At 29.9% G+C, this 22,629-nt stretch overlaps 2 protein-coding genes and 1 long non-coding RNA gene across 14 annotated transcripts in view; 2 read left to right on the forward strand and 1 right to left on the reverse strand.

The window, feature by feature from the left end:
- LOC122638133 (ubiquitin-conjugating enzyme E2 N) overlaps window positions 1-862 on the forward strand; it is a 4,859-nt gene extending 3,997 nt beyond the window's left edge. For both annotated transcript variants that reach the window (XM_043830855.1, XM_043830856.1), the window contains exon 3: window positions 1-862. This exon is cut by the window's left edge and continues 1,842 nt beyond it. The gene's annotated coding sequence lies outside the window, so the exon portion shown is untranslated.
- Window positions 863-2,011: 1,149 nt separating this feature from the next.
- LOC122638130 overlaps window positions 2,012-22,629 on the reverse strand; it is a 55,254-nt gene continuing 34,636 nt past the window's right edge. For 2 of the 11 annotated variants that reach the window (XM_043830838.1, XM_043830839.1), the window contains exons 3-18: window positions 19,945-20,244; window positions 17,176-17,364; window positions 16,579-17,089; window positions 16,283-16,516; window positions 15,903-16,205; window positions 15,638-15,772; window positions 14,499-15,238; window positions 14,167-14,356; window positions 13,618-13,923; window positions 12,534-12,570; window positions 11,629-11,771; window positions 8,306-8,635; window positions 7,901-7,906; window positions 7,385-7,819; window positions 6,785-7,258; window positions 2,012-6,677 (exon numbers count right to left, since the gene is read on the reverse strand). In XM_043830838.1, coding sequence (XP_043686773.1) covers window positions 6,606-6,677; window positions 6,785-7,258; window positions 7,385-7,819; window positions 7,901-7,906; window positions 8,306-8,635; window positions 11,629-11,771; window positions 12,534-12,570; window positions 13,618-13,923; window positions 14,167-14,356; window positions 14,499-15,238; window positions 15,638-15,772; window positions 15,903-16,205; window positions 16,283-16,516; window positions 16,579-17,089; window positions 17,176-17,364; window positions 19,945-20,244 — 4,405 coding nt within the window. In that variant the 3' untranslated portion in view covers window positions 2,012-6,605. Of the gene's footprint in view, window positions 6,678-6,784; window positions 7,259-7,384; window positions 7,820-7,900; window positions 7,907-8,305; window positions 8,636-11,628; window positions 11,772-12,533; window positions 12,571-13,617; window positions 13,924-14,166; window positions 14,357-14,498; window positions 15,239-15,637; window positions 15,773-15,902; window positions 16,206-16,282; window positions 16,517-16,578; window positions 17,090-17,175; window positions 17,365-17,595; window positions 17,835-19,944; window positions 20,245-22,629 lie in introns of those variants that run through there. The other 9 variants (XM_043830843.1, XM_043830842.1, XM_043830840.1 and 6 more) reach the window with 9 other exon arrangements.
- LOC122638136 lies at window positions 6,560-8,795 on the forward strand. The gene is made up of 2 exons (XR_006329355.1): window positions 6,560-6,698; window positions 7,511-8,795. It is a non-coding gene; the product is annotated as an uncharacterized LOC122638136 (long non-coding RNA).

The following is a 22,629-nucleotide window of genomic DNA, read 5'->3' on the forward strand; positions in this document are numbered from 1 at the left end:
AATGTAATTTCAAATGATTAAGCTAACCAAAATTTGCTATTATGTTTTATTAACAAAGCTATGTTTTATTAATATAATGCACGTATATGTATATTTTTTTCTTTTCTTCTTTTTTTTTTTTTTTTTCTTCAAACAAGAATAATCAATATTGTCAGTGCATTAGCTTTTTATGTGTTTTATCATATCAGCAAAGTTATAATAATAGTAATAATAATAATAATAATAATAATAATAAAAAAATATTATTTAGTATTTTTAAAGATGACAAAAACTGGATTAGTAGGGGGTGTTGAGAAATACTCCCGAAGTAATTGTATACTTAAAAGCGCATTGCTTTGGAAGTGGTAAATATCTTTATAATATATATATATATATATATATATATATATATATACATTCAATTTACTTATAAAAAAAAATAAAATAAAATAAAATAGTTCACATAATGTAGTGTCACGCGTATGTGACATAATCGTTAATCCTTTTTGACCATATGTACACGTAAAATCTATAAATAATTATTCTTTTATCAGAGTCAAGCCATATACAATATTAATTTTTATTGTGCATTGTCAAGTTGACGAATTTATATTAAGGAAGCAAATGCATTAAAATATATATACGTACATATATATATATATGTATGTATATGTATATATATATATATATATATATATATGTGTGTGTGTGTGTGGGTGTGAAAAGAAATGCAGCCAGTCAGTCGAATATGCTATTAGAAAAAAAATTTGAAATAATTTTTAAAACGTCTAATAATTCAAAAGTTCTCACTCTGCTTTGAGAAAAACTTCAATAATTAATATGTAATATCGTTTAAAAATAAGGCGATATTTGCAGATAGATAGTTCATATTAAAAAAAAAAAAAAAAAAAGAAGAAAAATTACCACGAAGATGTGCAAATAACGCAGAAATATAATGATTGTTCCATGGTATTATTTAAATAAAAATGCATTATATTCCATAAAAAATAAAGTAAACAAATTCGCGTGTTTATGCTACGTGATAAGCGATGAATAGTTAAAGAAACGTATAATGGATGCATGTATATATAGATGTCTTGTGAACATCGTACTAATAAAAAATATAGGTTGTTTAAATATACTGTCCTTCTTTATATGCATATATATATATATATATATATATATATTATATATATATAAATTTTTGCTAGGTAGTAAGACCAAAAATATAAAACAAGTATACTTACACATGTTCGTAAATATTTGAATATGTGGTAAGAAGATGAAAAAGAAAAAAAAATAAAGAAAGCAAAGTATTGGATAAACATTTTAGAAAGGTAAGAATATTTGATCAACGTTAAATATTTGCTTATATAAATTCTGTAAGCATTCGAAGAGCTTCCGTTTATTATATATATATATATATGTGTGTGTGTGTGTGTGTATGTCTATATATATATATATATATAGATCAAATGAGTTTCATAGTTAATTCTTATTAAAAATCAATGGGTTTTTTTTTTTTTTTTTTCTTTAAACAAAAATAATACCTTTTATAAAACATGACTGATTATTATTAGAATGCGTAACACGAGAAATACGTTGGACAAATGAGTTAATTAAAGTTACGTAAAAGGGGAGGAAACAAATTTTATGCGGAAGTTTTGAATTTAAATTTGTATAATAAGATCGGATATTGTATTATTTTTTTCATCAATTTAAATTTCTATACGTTTATATGGATAATGTGTTAATTCTCTAATTTCGTAAGAATGCTGTGTTTTTTTTTTTTTTTCTTTTTTCTTCTTCTTATTATTGTTATTATAAATTGCAATTGTCCAACGTATTTCTATAAATATTCGTAATGAGCAACAATTTGACTTTTGCATCGATAAATAAATAATGAATAATCGTTTTTTCTTACAAGTACGTGGTGTATATTATAAGAGTTGCAACTATTCTGTTGAAACTTTAAATCTTAAGGCATCTCACTGCAGGTCAGTGACACAGAAATACATAGATGCATTTTGAATTTGAATTCAAAATTACATTTTATTGTTACCTTAATACGGACTAGTATAGTAATTACCATATACACATTCAATATAGCTCACTTATAATTTTAACTTATTATACACTCGCAAACACACACATTGATAGAGAGATTAGTCATGATAATTTGTAGTGTGTCTCTCATGACTAGTGAAGCTACAGCGCAAGCTCTATGAATGTATAAGATATAATTATTTTCATTTCTCTTACGAACGGTTTTTATTTCGAATATTTTTCGGTAACGAGTCTCCCTGCAATTTTGAATCTATTCCTCATTACTGACATTGCACAATCATATCATTGTCACGTTGTTGAAAAACATAAATATAATATTTTACAAAAATCTGGAAGTAATCTTTGGCTTACTATGGCATTACATTTATCGCGTTATAACAGTTACATTTATCTAGCAAAAGATATTTTCTCCATTAATTTATATGTTCAGAAAGATTCTTGAATTAATTTCAAATATATTATTCGATATCCATTAATCGATTTATTTCTATAGATTTATATTTTTGCGAATAGATTTTACTATTCTTTATTGTGACCATAACAAGCCATATATCGTAAGAACATAAAATAATTCGAACTACTTAAATTAGAAATATAAAATAAAAATGATATATATATATATATATTTATTTATTTATTTATATATATTTATATATATGTATAAACGATACACGGAGATAAGACACTTAATATATACTTTTAACAATAACCTACATAATACTATATTTTAATTGTAATAGACAAAAGAGATGACCATGCAAGATCAGATGGACAGTTAGTTATTTGCAGATGTGTTATTTAAAATGTGGCTAGACACATTCAGTCAGGGTGGCTTGCAATGGCTGAGTATTAATTTCATATATTTTTAGCATAATGACTAGATAAGTTTCAGCCACCCAATCTAATAACATCTTGTTTGATCCCATATATCATATTCGTACCGCTCTGTTGCTCATCAAATATATGGATAAAAATTTCTATGCCAAAATTCATTGCCTTTTTAATTGGTACACACTGACACGATAAATCCAAAAATCTGGATATTTCTGCAAAGTAGAATACTTTCTGCACATATTTTAAATATGATTTATTCATAAAGAATGAATGTGTGTAGTTTCTAATGATATAGATTTCTTCGTGATATGCAATTTATAATATGCTTTCTATATATTTTTTCAATTAATAGAATTATTGTACATAGGTCAGAACATTATTCATAGTCTATATGTATATGTGTGAGTGTATATATATATATATATATATATATGGAGGAAGGGGATTGTTTTCATTGGAAAATTAATTCAAAGTATAAAGAAAAGTTTATCCACATGAGTTTTTACATTCTCATTTAAAAAATATGTATATGAACTTGTACCTGATAGTTCTTCCTCTGTCCATGTAAACTAAATTGAAGTTATGATATATATTATTTTTTTTTCTTTTACAACTCATAAATTTAAACAACAACGAAACATTTATTTTGTACAGTTTATATATTCTTTTTTAATCAATTATCTTTTCTCTTTTTGCTATGACTTATGTTGTAACCTATGCATTTACATGTATATTTACGTATGTCTTTCTTTCTTTATTTATTCATTTATTTTAGTTTTATATATATTTCAATAAACATTTCTAACGTAATCATTCTCCCCAAAGTACTCTAATGCAATTTTAAATCTGACTAATATGTTGACAATAATAAATTGTTGTCCTCAACTCTTCCTTGAACTTTATGTCTTTATATATTCTCTCTTCATCTTTCACAGAGAATTCTTACGTAAGAAATGTTGGGAAATAGTGGATTAGCTATTACTTTAATAATTTAATCAACAACTTTTGCTTCAAACAAAAATATGGAATGTTATTATTTATTAATTTATTATGAGAATGCCAAAAAAGCAGTGAGATAATTTTAACGTATTCTTTAAATTTGAAAATTTTATTTATAAAATTACTAGAGAATAGAATTTTATAAATATGTTCCAAATTGTTTATTGAAATGATTATTTGCAGTTCAAATCACATGCACACAAAATTCAATTTTAAAATGTTAATTACTTAATGTACTTTGGCATTGAAATTTTATCAAACACCAGGAGTTCTAAAATTTGCACCACCGCATATATTTCTTGGTATTCTAAGCAGAATAGTTTAAAGGTGAGAAATTTTCAGCAAAAATAGATACAACTTAGATTATTATAATACACAGTACTTATATAGAAGAGAGGTACCATTTCATTGATGGTATATTTTATTTAGCTTACATATATGTGGAATGGATAATTTATCCTATATTTTTTTTATAGCATAGATTGCATCAGTCTGTATATTTTAGAACAATTTTATAATACACAGTGCTACAGTGACTCAAGTGTAATGGATTATACATTGCATACCAATGCATTTTAAAGTTACACTAAGTGCGCACAACCAGCCACTACAGACTCCAATAAGAATATCTAGAGGAAATTTTGCCTAGGTGAGAATGTGTGAAGATTTAAAAGTTTCAGTAAAATAAATTGTATCTCTCATAATATGATCACAAGTATGGCAACGCTATAATATTTAGGAATTCTTCTGAATAACCAATTCATCATATGCTGACTAAAATAAAAGGCTTACACAAGCCTTATTGAAATCTGTCAGCTTAGCAGTTTTTACATTGTCATAGTATATAAATATTGTACGCAATTAGTTGTTTAAGTCATGTATATAATAATATTTCTTATGGCCAACCCTCAATTTCTTTTTTATACATCTGCAGAAATCAAGGAAAACAATAACTCAGATTATTCTAATAAATATACATTTGCTAAATACAACTCTTTATCCATAAAATAATCTCATCAAAATGCAAATGTTATTTATATAATTATTTTATATAATATTCCAATCAAATCAGCAGCTATCGAATATAACTTGTGCGACATGCATTTCGCGTCTGTTCTTTTGGGCTATATGCGAATATAAGATCTTTTACTTGTACTTTTTTGTACATACATTTTTTTATATTCATGCTTCATCATTATCATATATATTCAATTTGTTACAATAGAATTACATATAATAGCCCTGTTGATATCTGCATATATACGTACGCATATCCTATACAAATGTCACTATTCAATAATATAGAAAGAGGTAATAAAGCAAAGCTGCTTTAAAAGAAAAAACAAAAAAATAAACAGAATATTAAGGAATGAAGTGGTTCAGGAAACTCCCTTTTTTATGTTTTGCTGACTCTTCTATATAATTACTATGACATATATATGTATGACATATAGTTATATATATATATATTTATATATATATATATATATATATAACTATGATGAGAGACATACATGTACACACATGCATATATTCATATGCATATGTACACATATATGTATATATCACGAGACTTATGCATTGAAAATTTTATAATAGACAAATTGTAGTTTAGTATAAATTAATAAATTTGGGCAATTGGCCTCCTCAAGCATTGACGAGCTTAAGGATAAAAAAGATTAAATGAATGATTTGAAATTGAGTCTCCAAAAGATGAGAAGAGACAACATGTTTTATAAATATTACTACGTCATTAGCTATAATATATTACACAATTCAGCCCTGCTCTAAATATCAATAAAGAGCTTTGTGCTATTTATAATCATGTGCACTGCATCATCTGCATCGCCTAGCGTCTTTCTTGGCGCAAATAATGTGATCCTCTATGGCAATTGATATTAGAGATTAGTATCATTTTTTCTCTTTTTTTTTTTTACATAAAATAAAGCATATACATTTATATCAATTACAATGATTCTGATTAGCCTGAATGCTTTAGCATTGTTACTATACAGATGCACATGCACTGTAGATTTTATGTTAATCTTAAAATCGGTTTACATATGTCTAAAGGATGTATCTCCTTAGTAATTTTTTTGTCTTTCCTTTTGTACATTATACAAGATTGCTTTTATGTGGAAAGAGAAAATGACGGATATGAAAAGCAAGAGAAGTATATTATTATTAATATTATTATTATTATTATTATTATTATTATTAATATTATTATTATTATTATTATTAATATTAATATTATTATTATTATTATTCTTTTTGCTCAAGAATTATTGCATCATATTCGTGTGAGTAGTTGCAACTCTTGCTTGAAGCTTTAGACACTAGGACCAACTATTCTCCTTCATGGGAATGCAATTTTTCAAGAGTGAATTTTTCAAAGGCATTTCAAAGGACTTGCCATAGAAAATCTCATTAATTTAATTAAAGTATATATTTATATATATATATATATATATTATGTATATTTAAGGTAATCACAATAATTATATAAATTATGTTCGAGTAAATATTCAATAACGTTTCAGTAACCTACCTAGGTAGTCTTGGTTTACTAAGCAGGAGCGCTGGTGATGTATGAACTGCTCCAATGGAATTGAAACACAAAGCAATTTGCGTGAAATAATCTGTACAATAAAGTGGTAAATAATGTGGTAGTGGATGGCGGATGTATTGTCTGTTCACTACGCATCAGCCAGGCAACTGAACGTTTATATGTACACCGGAGACTCCTGGCCAGTTAACAGCCTAAACATCGAAGTGGGCATTGTCTTCATCAGGATCTGAAATAATGGATAACGTAGGTAAATAATAAAATATCATTATATCTATTACGAATTCACAGACATGTAATTACGAGACATTACATAGTTGCTTCCTTTATACTTACTTCACCAACAGAGGTGGCAAGAAGGTTAACAATCTTTTCATGTGGTACAGCAACAACACTCTGATTGTTAATTTCGATTATTCTATGACCTACTCTTACTCCCCCTCTTTCTGCGATACCACCTCTTAACAAACTGCATATCACCCCATTCTGTACACTAAATCCTAACTGATACTTCGTATCAGGTCTCTTGATTTTCACTTCAACAACGGGTGCACATGGTACGACAGTTAACTTTACGACCGTTTGATTTTTTGAGTTCTTTATGTATGTCTGACATGTTGATAGAGGTAAGCCAACTAACGACACGCCATTAATTGCTATTATTTGATCACCAATATTCAATTGCCCACAACGAGCTGCAGCACCAGCTGGTGCCAGATTAGCTATAACTACAGTTGGCAGCATAGAGCCCCATCCAGATTCAACTATTACTACACCAAGAATTTCACCTTTTGCTTTTGGTACAACCACCTGAAAACAAATTAATTATATTTTCTTAAACGTAAAATAATTTTTTTTTTTTTTTTTTTTTTTTTTTTTTCTTTTCTTTTTAGCAAGTACAGAGGAATGTAAACATAAAGGAATTTCATCGATTACCTCTTTCTGCATTTCCTTTTTTGCAAACATTTGCAACTCATCGCCAAATATCTCCTGTGAATTAAGTACTTCTTGATAATCCATTTCTTTAACAAAACTATGATCTTCTATTCCATTTGCTTTTAGGAACTCCATGTAAGCTACTTGAAATGCTTGTCCGATACTTTGTGCAATAAACTGAGCTTCTTCACTTTCAAAAACGTGGCAGATCATTTTGGGAGTCCTGTTTATCTTGGGGGCTTCTTCCATCTCATGCGGTACGAATCGTCTTCGGGCCATGAGAACGACCAAATCACCGATATCTGCTATGTAGGATATCGTTCGCAAAGCATGATCCATCATAATTTCTTTCAAATCAGTGTTAAGAACCATAATTTTCTCTGTTGAAATAAATAGGTCGACTTCGGTACTGGGTTGAGTTTCTCCGTCTGGTGCCTAAATAAAATCAAAGATAGTTTTATGAAACACGCAAGCATTTTCTATAGATTTATGATATTCCTTATAAAATGTACGTACCAATGCCTATCGCAAGAAGCAGCATGTTAAATAAAGTAAAAAGAAAAACAACGATTTATTATTAACATTTTATAAAAGGGCTGTTGAATCAAAAATATTATACATTCCAATGCATGTTATTATCAGGCACTGATTTAAAGCGAATAATGCATACAGTTGAAATTGTATATTGTATCATTTGTGAAGATCCTATAAACCTGAGAGTTTAAATGTGTACTTTGTCAGAGTATGTTAAAATTCAATGTAACGCTCCATTTATTTGGTTGGTAAGAATTGAAGAGAATATACGAAGGAAATATATTTCTCATATAGATTGATATCGTATTCCATCGGAAAGATCAAACTAAGGAACATCTTTCCAAATGATAATTAATACAAACAGAGGTACATTTGGGTAAGGCGGACCTTTATTTTAGTCACAGCCTCTTCCACCATGTGATTCTTAAGGCGCTTACGCCGTTTACGTCCCCCTTCCTCTTCCACCTCCACCGACCCAAGAAATTGTAGTCTGAAAACGGTTGTGGGGCCCAAGGAGCCACTGATCGGGGCCAGTTTTGGTTGGGCGGCTATTGTGTGTGTCTCGGACTGGCCCCCACCAGAAGCACTCCCTATAAGTTCTTCGCTTGAGTCACATTCGTCTTCCTCTAGGCTTCCTTGCGAAGTAATGCTGCAGCGGCCGTAACCATGCTGCCCCCCATAGTTTAAGAGCGTAGCCTGCATTGGCACTGGCCCATCCTTCCGTTACGCGCACGCCAAACAAACAAACAAACAGAGGCTCTGCTAGTCACATTGCCACGCACCACCAACAAAACAAGGCAAAAGAGCCAAAGTTATTGGAATCTGAGTTGCTGTTTACATCTCTATTTATAATAATTTATATATATATATATATATATATATATATATATATATATGTGTATATATATTTACTCTGTATATGTGTGCAAGATTTTAAATATCTTTAATACATTTAAATTAAAAGGACTCTTATATAAGCATGCGTACTTTAAACTGTCTTTGTAAGAATTATCAAACTAGGTTTATTAAACTATTGTTATTAAACTATTGGTACACAAATATAAATGCTTGATGTTGACATTATGAATAATGGAATATATATATATATATATATATATATATATATATATATATATATATATATATATGATAGTGCAGAATTTACACGGTATTGTGTGCTAAAACTTTCATGAATGATTAACAATTAGCAACCCAGAATTCCAAATATTAGGGTTTGGTAATGTCAATAAGCAATGTGGTTTCTATAATTATTCAACATAAAGAGTTATCATTACGTTTTACGATGAATAATTAAAGAATAAAAGCAATCAAGGATATAATATTTATTATATGTAATGAAATCTAATCTTAGCATTAGAAATATATTATGATGTAAATTACTCATTAATAAATTGATTGAATAAATGAGTTTGGATTACGAGCAGGAATAATATCAATTTACAACTTGTTCCATTATTCCAGAAACAAATTCAGGGGTTATAGATAAAGATTTTTTTAAGTAGTTTTGTAAGAGTATAGACATATACAGGAGAATTGATAATTATTGACACTTGAGATATCTTGTTTGTTCTTTGTTATATTTAAAATCATTTTAATAATGTTTTCAAGTCTATATATGATCTTGGTACCGTCTTTTGTATGCTAAAGTATTCTATAATTCCCTCTTTCTCTCTCTCTCCCTCTCTCATGCAAATTTTATTGAAGAAATATTTCAATAAAATCCAAAATAAAAAAGATATTCCAAGTGACAAAAATTATAGATCCACTGTGTACGAAAGTTAGTCTAATCAGGAGTGCAAGCTACCAAGTGGCTACTGATCATATACACTAATGAGAAGCAAACAGTATAGTCTAACTATTTAATATAAACGGAGCAATCTATTAGAATACTTAACAAATAAGAAAAATGCAAGAGTGAGCTACTTTAACTAATAACAAAAAATATATATATATATCTACTAAAGTTCTATTAAATTATATAGAATAAAAATGAACTCATTTTACTTCTTGCTTAATACAATAATACTTTGGATGTAATACAATTCCTTTTTCTTTTTAAAAGAGCAGTAATCACCTGCTTTAATCACTGCTGTAGCATGAAAAATACAAAGTAATAAAGTACGCATCATGTAGGCAAAAGTTTTGTGAAGAAACATATTTTGTGCATAAAGCATACTTCATCATATGCATAACATATAAAAAAAAAAAAAAAAAGAAAGAAAACGAATATAGAGCAAGCAAATATAGAAAGATATCCGCAGAGAGACCGACAAACAGACACATCAAGTTACACCGAGAAGATGACAGTGTTCGGTGGTCAGGTGGTGGTGTTGGTGATGTGAGGAAGGGGGCGCTACACTGAAACATTCAGGCCTCTTTGCACACTGGCCAGTTCACAATTATTAAGATTATTCATATAAAATAGATATTGTATACGTATAAGTATACATATATAAGTATACATAACAGCCAACATCTGGACGTAGTTGTTTGTGAACTATCTACTTTATAACTTCAATAAAGCTATAAAGTTATTCTTATTTTTATAAACTAACCAATTATTTAATTTAATAGCAATAACTTTTTACTGTTTAATTATTTAATGATTTGTTTAATTTATTGTATAATTTTCATATATATTTGAAAGTCAATTGTCCAAACATTGACTCTTAATTTTCAAAGAACCTAAGAGTGGAAGGAAAGATTTTACTGTAAGATACTCTACTACATATATATTAATAATTTCTTTTAAATGTAAGCTATGTCAGTATATGTGCATTGTTTCCTTAATAAAAGAAATATACCTTGAATAATTATCAAGGAGATAGTGATGGAAAAGATTATAGAGATAGAATGGATGTATGTGAACAAATTTTATGTATTAAAATATTTTGGCATATATAAAACTATGGCAGTGCACATAATGCAACACTGAGTCACATTTATTTTCACAGTATTCTTTCCTGCAAAAAACTCTCAGGTTTAACTACCTAAAGACTCAGTATTTTAACCATTTGAGGTAAATATTTTAATATATCTATTGGCATACTTAAGAATAAAAGCAAAATATTGTTAAGAGCATTTAATATGAAAAAAATTTGTTTTTCTTACAGTAAGCTTATTACAATAGTATAATAGTAGGGAAAGCCTGGCCTAACTGTATTAAAAGACCATTTCTCTGAAAAATCCTCAAAAAGTTAAAAGTATTAACACTGAGGTACATTATTACAGTTAAAAATATTGCATTGTTCTTGATCATAAATTAAGTTGCAAATTAAATCTTATAAAGCATTCAGAGCATGCTGCTATAATTTTAGATCATCATAATTTATTGTGTAACACTAATGGCAATCCTAATATATGTATATAATCTGTTTTATACTGTCTATAACAATTATGCTATTATACTTATTCTTATATTTCCAATACACTTTACACTTTTTGATCCTATAGTATTATTATTATCTTATTTAACTATGTAAAAAGTTAATATAAGAAATTGAAAATGGCCCTTTAAAAGATAGTATGAATAATTTCATAGAATTATTAATCTATTATTAAATAATTTTATTTCTAATATAATACTTTGCATTGGGAATATAAATTTAATCAAATTAATTATTATTTGAGATTAAAGATTTTTAATGCATATGTGATATGTATTTATGCATATATCAATATACACATACCTTTATTCGTGAAACAGCTTCTTCTGCTTGACACATTCTAGTTGACTTTGTTGGTTGACCCTCACATACTAATTGTGTAGATCCTAAGTATCTTGCTCTGAACAATACACCTTCAATCAACACTGAAGGATCATCCAATAATGCTGAAATTTCCACAGAAATCCACCATTTAGAATTTGCACTATCTTTTGCACTAAGCTTTGTACTAGATTCTGCACTACACAATCTACCAAATGCAGCTAAATATTCATCAGACCAATGGTTTAATTTGAATGATGGTAACAATCTACTATCTGATAGAATTCTCGTTTGATCAACATTGTTTATTAAAGCCATTTAAATAATCATAGTATTATGTTATGTATTGAAGCAATGAAAATGTACATTTTATACATATTTCAAACAAAAACTTATACATTCCACAAATGTAATTTTCTCAACTACAGATTATATATAGTACGTGTATGAAATAAATATATCATGGAATATGATCTGCTTATCAATTGATGAAGTATCTTATCAAAGATTTTGTAAATATGTTTTAGATTATCCAAAATATATGGCTACTGCTAATACAAGATGTCTCTTGCACATTTGAAACAATATTGATAATTCAATTGACATTTATCTTCTTTAATAAATTTATTTTGCTCATCAAAATAACAGAAAGTATGTATATATATATATACATATATTATTTAAATAAAAATCATTTAGTAATGAATATATTTTGAAACACATACCATATGTGCCATGATGAATCGATGAAAGTTCATCAATTATATGCATTTGAATAAGCAGCAATTAAAGAAAGAAAAATATATCATTAACATATTTTGTTGGCCAAAGAATGTAAATGTTATATTTTCATATAAATGAACAATTATAGGAATGTATAATATTACCTTCTTTATTTCGACTTTTCTTCTTTCCTTCTTTATCCTGTAAAATATAAAGTATACAATGCACATAATAATCATTCAAAGAATATTATTAAACATGTTGAAATCTAAATTTGACTATAATACTCACATAATATAATCATCTAAAGCTTTTATTATAAATGCCGATCATGCAATGTTTGCAATAAAAAATTATTGTAACATTGTATAATTAAAATGTTATAAATATTTCTCATTAACAACTATTGTAATAAAATATTTTTTATTGTCATAGATTAATTGAAGTATTTTCCTAACAAGCAAAAAGAGAAAATAATATAGAAGAAAAAACAAAAAAATTTGTTTTGGTAAAAGATTCGTAAAATAATCTCTTAATCTTAGTATAAATATATAATACTCAAACTCTCTAATAAAATAAATGTATACACGAACTAAATTATCTCCTGATAATGATTATAATTATATTTACAATCACAACACACAAGCAAGCTTCTAGCTAGAAATGTGATCTATACATGCATTCCTTAAATAGATAAGACCTACTGATAATGGAAAAAAAAAAGAGAGAGAGAGAGAGAGAGAGAAAAGAAAAAAGAATAAGCTTATTGTAGGCAAAGGCAATAAGGAAATATAAATTATGGAGAAATTTCGTTTGCATCGAGATTAATAGGCAATTTTTACTATCAGGCATAGATATATCTCTCAGCTTAAATATTATAAATTCATTTTAATCCATATCTTACATATATATGTAGATACCATTTAGATTAAAAATCATCATTATCAAAGTCTTACATATCATATACATATATATACGCTTTTTCTAAAAAGATATAAACATCGTTATGCTCAATAACATTTATATGTATTCAATTCTTAATTCTATTTAAGCTGATGAGATTGTAGTTTTTTTATAGACAATAATTGAAGAATATTAATAAAGATGAATATATATCAGAAGAGATCTAGTTATCTGTAACATTATGACAGATCGTGCATCAACAAGTGCTATCTTATCACTGCCCATTAATGTACCATGTAACTACATTCTAAAAGAGACCCAAGTGAGAGAGCATTGAAAGGGCACCTTTTTCACCTTGTTGCTGGATTCCTTCAGACTCTGGGGGGACGAGGGAGAATTTTTGACTGGGGTCTTCTGTGGACTTGTTGCAGGTTGCGTAGGGGTAGTTACTTCGCGTTCAGAAGGTGATGATTGAATAACAGATACTACAGGAGGTGGAGAAATGGAAGTAGACGTAGACGGCAAAGGTTCGGACGGTGCTAGCGTTTCTATAGGAGTAACACTCAAGGTTTTAGGAGGGGTTTGCTTAGGAGTTGCGATTTTTGCACTCATTGGTGGTAACATTGTCCTAGTCTTAGGCTTCCGCCACCCCTGCATAATACCAAGACAACATTAATAGGACACCAATACCTTTTGTCAAATCGCAGTTAAGGAAATATATATACCAAAATTTTAATTAAGTAATCAACGTGTGTTAATAATGGATTGATTATGCATTCGAAAAAAAAATATATATATATATATATATATTTATCACGAATATATTTTCATCGATGTTACTTGTAAACGGATATAAAATTACAAAAAAAAAAAAAAAAAAATTAAATTCCTTACTTTGTCGTCATAAAATCCTTGATCGTCAGTTCTTTGTTGTCCCAATAATCGATCAGTCTCAAGATCAGTGTCCGCTTCTTCTTCATCCGGACCTTCCTCAATTTCTACGTCCGCTTCGTCGCCTCCTCGTCGAGCTTCCGAATCCTCGCTATTACTTTCCATACATATTCTCCGCCTGGAATCCAATATACTACATCTTAGTTAGATGCACTCGCACAAAAAGTGAAGAACGTACAACTGGGTATTCCAAAAGTATACACCAGTTTAAATATTCATGATTCGAAGTAAACTCAACGATTGGAATACCCTCTTGCAACAAATTTTAGAAATACCTTGGTATCCAAATAGGACTAACACTTGGTTCTGGTGGTTCTTCAGACGGCGATTTAACAGGAAGCGTTTTAGTTCTTTGTAATGCCATTCTAATATCTTTAATAGCTGCTTCTACTTCACCACCTATCTCCAAATTAACGCTTTGTCTACCTTGCGGTGCTGGTGGTGGTGGTGTACCCAAAGGATCTAATCCATCAAGTTGCAACTCATTGGTTTCATATGAGTTTTCCTTTTTCGCAATAAACAAATCAGGTGACGATGTTTTCAACGTATGTAAAATATCCTTTGTCACATTTAAACTCACATCTTTGCCAGGCTCATTTTCAGTTCCTAACATGTCATTGCGCGTCCTTTGAATGATTTCTTTCTCTATTTCATTTATTTGCCGTTTCATAAGCATTACTGTTGGATTATTATTATCTGTGTCACTGGCATGTCCACTGGATAAACCATCTTCTAATACAGGCATACTCGTATAGATTCTAAGCGAGTCAGAGTTATTTCCTAAATCTCCAACCGAACCAAGTAAACCACTGGCCGGCATTAATTCATTATCCATCATCATTAGAGAAACTTCACTATCTAAATCTCCGCAATTGCTGTCACAGTCAGTTGTTTCAGGACTTAAAGTAAAATTACGTGAGTGGCCAACCTGTAAGCCAACTTCTGTCTCTCCAAGATCTTCACTGCTTCCAGTGCCTACTGAGAGATCTAAAAAATTGTTTTCATGTTCGCCAGTCTAAAAAAAAAAAAATAATGCACGATTATTCATTAAATTTGGCGTACATTTAAATACGTAAATACTAATGTAAGTACTTTGCAATTGAAATTATCGATATATATATATATATATATATATATATATATATATCCATTGTATATATAGAAAGTGCATACAGAAATAGTACGATTATAAATACACTCTCATTTTCAACTTGTTAAACATTTAGACCAACATACAAACAAAACATATAAATCACTTTTTATAAAAGAATATCATAACTCGTATCATCCACTGTAAATTAATATCAATTTACTGAAGTAAATTAGTTAAAATAAATATTGATATTCATATTCGTATAATGTTATGAAATCATATAGAAGAAATCTTTTTATAAATAAATATAGTATCATTTACATTTTGAGGAAAATCAGGTCTCTGCTTTTTTGGTGACTCGTGCACCATAACCTCCTCAGTTGGGGGTGGACCACTGGCTAAACGCTGACCTACATATGCACTTCCTCCTTGTCTTCGCAGTTCATAATCCAAGTCCTTGTAAAATTATTAAAAATGATTTCAATTAATATTCTGATTCTGATAAAAATGAACGCAATAGTTTAGGTATGAAATATATTAATATATAATGTTTCGATATTTATTATAAAGTAAATAAAATACTCACTTGGAATGGAAACGATTCAATGCTATTTTCTTTCTCTTTGGATGGAGGTGGACATTTGAAGAATTCTTCTAATACTTTTCGAGTTTCAGAAAATTCATATAAGTAATCAAAAGTACTACCACCTGGTGATACAAGACTACTTATATTGTCAGTAGGTAAAGCTGGTGGTTTCAATGAATCTTCTTCTTCATCTTCAATTTTTGGAGACGATGGTGAAACGTTTATCGATTGATCTTCCGTGTGAGCGATGGTTGTTTCTATCACAGGTTTTTCTACAATAATTTCAGCAGAGGTATCCTCCTTCTTTAATAAATGAATTACATAAGATATTAGTTACGCGTATAAAAAGATAACGAAAAAGTATTTGCTTATTAATATACCTCTTTATGATTGGGTGTTGTCGGTAATACTCTTTGTGGAAAACCAGGTCTTGGTGTCATGTATACAGAAGGCGATGACAACAAACTGGGAAGTTGTGGATTTTCACGAACGCCATAACGTCTTGGACTTCCTGAATACTGTGCAATTGGTAGTTCTCCTATTACTCTTGCTACTTTATGGTTACGCTCTGGCGAAGGTGAATCTATTTCACAATCACTTGCCGTTGTTACAACCTACAAAGAAACAATTGTTTTTGTTTACATATGGCAATTACTTACATTGCATTGAATGATACCTTAAAGAATTCAGATGTATTATGGTGATATGCTGTTGTAGGACTTGGAGTACTACCAACGCTAGAACTTGGTGGTTCAGGAGGAATACGACCTCTCTGAGGATCTTCTGTTTCCAAATCTATATTTGTTGTAGTAATTTGAGTTGTATTATTTGATGCTAAATCCAAACGTAGACCTTGCCAATTATCATCTATATCATCGAACACCACCACTTCACCATCACTAACAATAGCCATACTTCTTGCGGGTGTAGTGTGGTTAGACTGATAATCTACACAGTTCTTTGGTAATCCATAATCCAGATCAGTAATACTTTTAGGTACACTGTATTCTACATTATTGCTATTTAAAATCGAATCATAATTAATAATACAATTGCTACGATTACTTTTAGGAGAATCGTAATCAAGGATAGACTTAGTAGGATTACGTCGTACTGAGTGCACCTCAGATGAGAATACAGTTTCTGTAACCTCTCGGTTCGTACGTTGTTTCCTTGTTTCACCACATCTGTAAAACATGTAATATAATAAAAGAGTGAAATAAAACATGCTACTAAACCTCTGGACTTGGATAAAATGTCAAAAAATATTTACCGGCTTCGTAATTCCCATATAGTTTGCGTGCTCGGGGACTTATTGTTTTTCTTAATGGATAACTTGTTATCTGCTTGAGTATCTTCGTTATTTAATGAATTGGTTGCAGCGTGAAAGCGAGATTTTCTTGCTGCTACTTTTCCTCGGCTTTGGGAAAAAACTTCTCGACCACCAGCAATCTCTATGATTCTAAACAATAACAAAGATAATAATTAATGTCATATAAAGATAATGCGAAATAGTATTAATGTAAAATAAAGATAATAATTAATATACAAATCTTTAAGGCATGATTTTTAAATTGATATAAAATGTATTTTGATTGAAAATATTACTATGTATATTCATACAATTTTTTATGAAATTCTATATGTTACAATATGCATTATTTACTACTATACAATACACAATAATTCGTACGTTGTCGTCATAAAGCACGGGTAATGTCATTTCTATAAACAAACATCGATGATTCAAATGTCAGAGGAACTAACCGCAAAACGTCACATCAAATGTAAGCGTTTTACATTCCCCTTCGATAGAAAATATTATTTCTCTCTCGAAACATCTGTATACATCAACGTAAAATGTTTATGCATTTTGTGTACAAAACCATAAGGTCTTTCGTTTTATCATCGAATAATTTTGCAAGGAAAAAGAAGAAAGAAAAAAAGAAAAAAAGAAAAAAAAAAAAAAGAAAAAGAAAACATAATTAATCACCGATGAGCTTAATTATAAAGACTTAATTTTTTGCTTAGAAAAATATCCGTTTTTGATGTTTAATCAAAATGATTCTTACAACGTCCACCTGGTCGCGCTCACGTCGATCTCGAGAAGAGAACTTTTTAATCAACGTTTTTATCGCGCTAGAAGAAACGTGTGTCCCAATCAAGGTGTTATAATATTTTTATAAACCATTTAAGCTTGCTCTCGGAGGAAAGAAAGAAAGAAATAAAGAAGGGAAAAAAATTATATATATATATATATATTCGATATACATTGGTTTTTCTTGAAATAGGTCAAACGTTTCATTACGTGTGTACGTGCGATCGATTAAATAAGTTATCGAACAGTAACAAGAGAAGATCGGTAGAATTTTGAACGATGTTTCCGTTTGAATATCACTATTGTCAAATGTAGAACTAAATCGAAAGTAACATATAAATATTTCACTGACTTGTTACCATTGACGACAGTGCTCGAAATACAGATGTCAAATAATACAAGATATAATTTTTCCGATAATTAAAATCACGAGAGAGAATGCGCGTTGAATAGACTACGGTCATATAGATCCATTCTAAACTCAAATCCGAATGCAAACGAATAATTAATTGTTGAACGGTTTAAAAACAAAAGAAAGAAAAAAAAAACAAGTCAAAAAGAAAGGAAAAAGAAAAAGTTAAAAAAGAAGGGCTGGGAGATAAAAAGAAAAAGAAAAAAAAAAAAGAGAAAGAAAGAATTAAATCGTACCTGGGTAAACCGACAAAGACGGGCGTTGAGTGTAAATTAAAAGCGATGTGCCTTGAAAAATCTGTTTAAGCTACGCTCTGTTGTAGACAGGCTTGCTAATTACAAAGAAAGTTACTACGAATTTGTGATAAGCGTTTATAACACACCACCAACGTACAACAACATAGAGAAATAACGCCACGTTACCATCTTTTCGTATTTTTTTTTTCATTCTTTCTTTCTTTTTGTTTTTCTTTTTCTTTTTCTTTATCTTTCTTTCTTTCTTTCTTTTTCTTTCACGTTTTTAATATTATAAAGTAGGCCAAAAAGAAAGGCGATAACTAAAACATTTGTTTTCTTTTTTGTTCTCTTTCTCTCTCTCTCTCTTTTTTTTTTTTTTTTCCTTATCGACGCGTACCTCGCATAATTTGCAAATTGACCGAATTTTTATTATATAAACGCTGGTTGTGTGTACGACCGATTGCATCCACTTTAAATTCACGAGCCGTCGATAATAACGGGATAACAAGTGTGTCGCGGTAAACCGCAATCAGTTGATTATACTTTAAAAGAGAATCAAAACTTCTTCTACCTAGACTGTACGAAACGCATAGTGACATCATTAATCAACGTTAGAACATTAAAAACGATTTTGAAATTTGTGCTATTCGTGAATTTGAAATGTTTGTTTTAAATCTTTTCCGTTATTTTTTCGCACGAACGAACCATCGCTATAAAGGATTACGATCCCTTGCGCTCGGCTCATTTTTCTTTTTAAGGTTAAGTACAGAACGTTCGAAAAGTTCCAACCTCGTATACGTAAGTATACATATAACAACAAAATGGCGTCGAAACTAGGCGCCAATTACGAATATCATTTTTACCGTTCCGAGCCGTAAGTTTTGAACAAACTGTACGCTACTTTGATTACACAAGACGTACATTCCTAGTAAAAAATTATTCGAACTATCAAATTTCTTCGAAAGTATACCCGATCCGCTTTTTTTCGTTATACGCTCGATTTGCTTAGTCCTTTGCAACATATACAAAATATATATCTACGCAAAAGAGAGATTAAAGAATATTATTTTGTGAGGAAAAGAATATATATATTTAATTTATAAATATATAAATATATATATATATATTTCTTTTTACTTTTATATAAAGTACATATTATCTAATAAATTGTATATAAATATACAAAAATATATATATATATATAAATTATATTTTTAATTATATTATTTATTATATATAATATATCAACTAATCTATGTACATTTGTGTAACAAAGAAAATGAAAGAAAATATTACCTGGAGTCTCGTAATTTGTAGCTGCGATCTCCCTTGGCGGAGGTCAAAATGTAAACGGGACTCTCTTCGGGTCCGCTGTCCTCTTGTTGCGATTGCGTCTGATGATCGCTACCCGCCAGGCTGCCATATTGAGGTGCATCTTCGCTTCGTCCCGATGCCGAAGACGAGCTCGAGGATAATGGCTTCTTCGTAGACGTACCGATCGGCAGTTGGCCCTCGGCACCATAACCGGCCACCACGCTCGCCGTCCTACGGGACAGCGAAGCTGATTTTTTTCTGCCATTCGCTCGTTTCCTATACCTACGAACGTAACTTCGAACTCTTAATAATCAACAATCGTATGAAACGATCGGATTATTAGCCTGACTTATACAACACACATAAAGCGTCTTTCTTTTTTTTTTTCCAAACGACACCACACCATTACGATGATTACCATGAAAAAAAAAAAAAAAATAAATAAAAAAATAAAGATCATTCGGATTCGTTCTAAGAGGTTATGGAACACCCAGTTATCTTTCTCTCTCCCTCCCATCCTCCTTATTTCTTTTTTATTATTATTGCTATTCTTTTTTCTTCTTTCTTGTTCTTTTTTTTTTGCTCTTTTTTCTCCGTTTAATTACTACACTCGACGAACTTTCTTCAATCGTCGTAAAGGAAGTGCTTTTAACGAGCAACAACACCAATTGCCAATTTACTCCGTCGATAATGGGAGAGGGTGGCTGGTGGGTGGGTAGGTAGGTAGGTAGGTAGGTAGGTAGGTAGTATGGGGAGGGGAGCTATTATCGGTACACGTGCCACCGCAATCGAACGTGAGAATAACGCGCATTCGATGGCGCGTTTGTAATACGTAGAAAGAAAGAAACCCATTATACCTCTTTTATATAAATCGATTCTGAGATGAATTTTTCTCTCTCCTTTTTCTTCTCCCATTTCTTTTTCTTTTTACTTTTTCTTTCTTTTCTCTCTTTCCTCTCTAAATAAAAATGTTGCACCGTTTCTTCAGATTTTTCACACCTTTTGTAAGACTTTCAAACGAGAAGAAAACTGCTAACCTAACTAACCTAAAAAAGAAAAGTGCAAAGAGGAAAAAGAACTACGACAGATAATCGAACTAACATTATCTTCTTCGTTGTTTATCGTTCTCTAATCTTGTTTATTTATCCGATATGAGACCACAAACGTTTACGTATTTTAAACCAATTCAGGGACGTACAGAGTAGACCAAAAGTTTCCCTAGGTCGTTATAAAAATCGCGATTAATCTTCCTCGAAACGTCTTTATATTAATTTCTTTTTCTTTTTTTTTTCTTTGGTTCATAAAATTACTTGCTAATAAAACTGTAGGTTTAACTAAAAAAGTCTTAAAAAAAAAAAAAAGTCTGATGAAGGAGATTGATTTTAAAAAATTCTTTACAAACTTTTGGCCAACCCTGTACAAACACACGTACGTAAGTACGTATACATACGTAATTTGGTGATAGCAAATTACATGTACATTTGAAAGTATGTGTACTGTTGGTTATATAAATATTCCTACACGTTAATATCATGTTAATTGTTAACTACAAGCCTATACCTTTTTAATAATTTTTTAAAGGTATAATTGATTGAAATTAATTAGTAAAAAAGTACAGAACGACGTTTCATAAGGGAAATTAATAATCGTCGATATCTTTTTTGTACTCCAAAAAATATTTGACGCGTACAAATTATGAAACTTTTATATGCATAAATTTTTTTTTCTATTTGCTCCTAGCAAACGAGATATTCGATTGGCCATTAATTTATAATCAAGTTACATACAAAAATGCATCGGAGAAAACTTCTGTACGTATTTATTCTTAAAAAAATAAAAAAAAAATAATAAAAAAAGAAAGAGAAAGAGAGAGAGAGAGAGAGAGAGAGAGAGAGAGAAAACACGCAGATAGCTATACTCTATCTTATAATAAAATCAACGTTTAGACGATACGTAGAAGGCGGCTTTTTTAATCACTATTTGCGATATTTGTCGATCGCGACGATTCCAATTGGGAAATCCGGAAAATTGCTCGGATATATATATATATATATATATATATTATCAGAGTTGTGAGATATCCAAAGAAAAAAAAAATGAATAAATAAAATAAAATAAAGAAATAAATAAACATAAAAATAAAAAGTAAGGAAAAGAAAAGAAAAGAAAAAAAAGAAAGTACGAAAAAAAGATGGAGAGGAAAGGAAGAATGAAAGGGTAAAAAAAATAAAAATAAAAGAAAGAAAAAAAGAATACACGAGTGCTATGAAATATGTTGTTGGAATACCCTCCTGACCGGGAAGTAGAATGAGAGTGAGTGAGTGAATCAGTGACTGAGTGAGTTAGAGAGAAAAGAGAGAGAGAGAGAGAGAGAGAGAGAGAGAGAGAGAGAGAGAGAGAGAGAGAGAGAGAGAGAGAGAAAGAAAGATGTCGACATTGATTATCTTTCTTGCGAAGTGACGCTCGCGCTAAAAGTTCACTCACGTTCATCAGGGACCTGGAATGGGAATTGATGAAAACTTGTTACCGAAGATTGGAAAAAGCGAAATATAACGAAGCGGATTCCGTAGGTTATATGCAGAATTCGTATTCCTCGAGAAAGAGATTTCGTTTCGTTTCGCTTCGTTTCGTTCCGTTCCGTTCCGTACCGTTCCGTTATGCATACAT

This window comes from Vespula pensylvanica, chromosome 2 (assembly GCF_014466175.1).
Source record: "Vespula pensylvanica isolate Volc-1 chromosome 2, ASM1446617v1, whole genome shotgun sequence".
NCBI lineage: Eukaryota > Metazoa > Arthropoda > Insecta > Hymenoptera > Vespidae > Vespula > Vespula pensylvanica.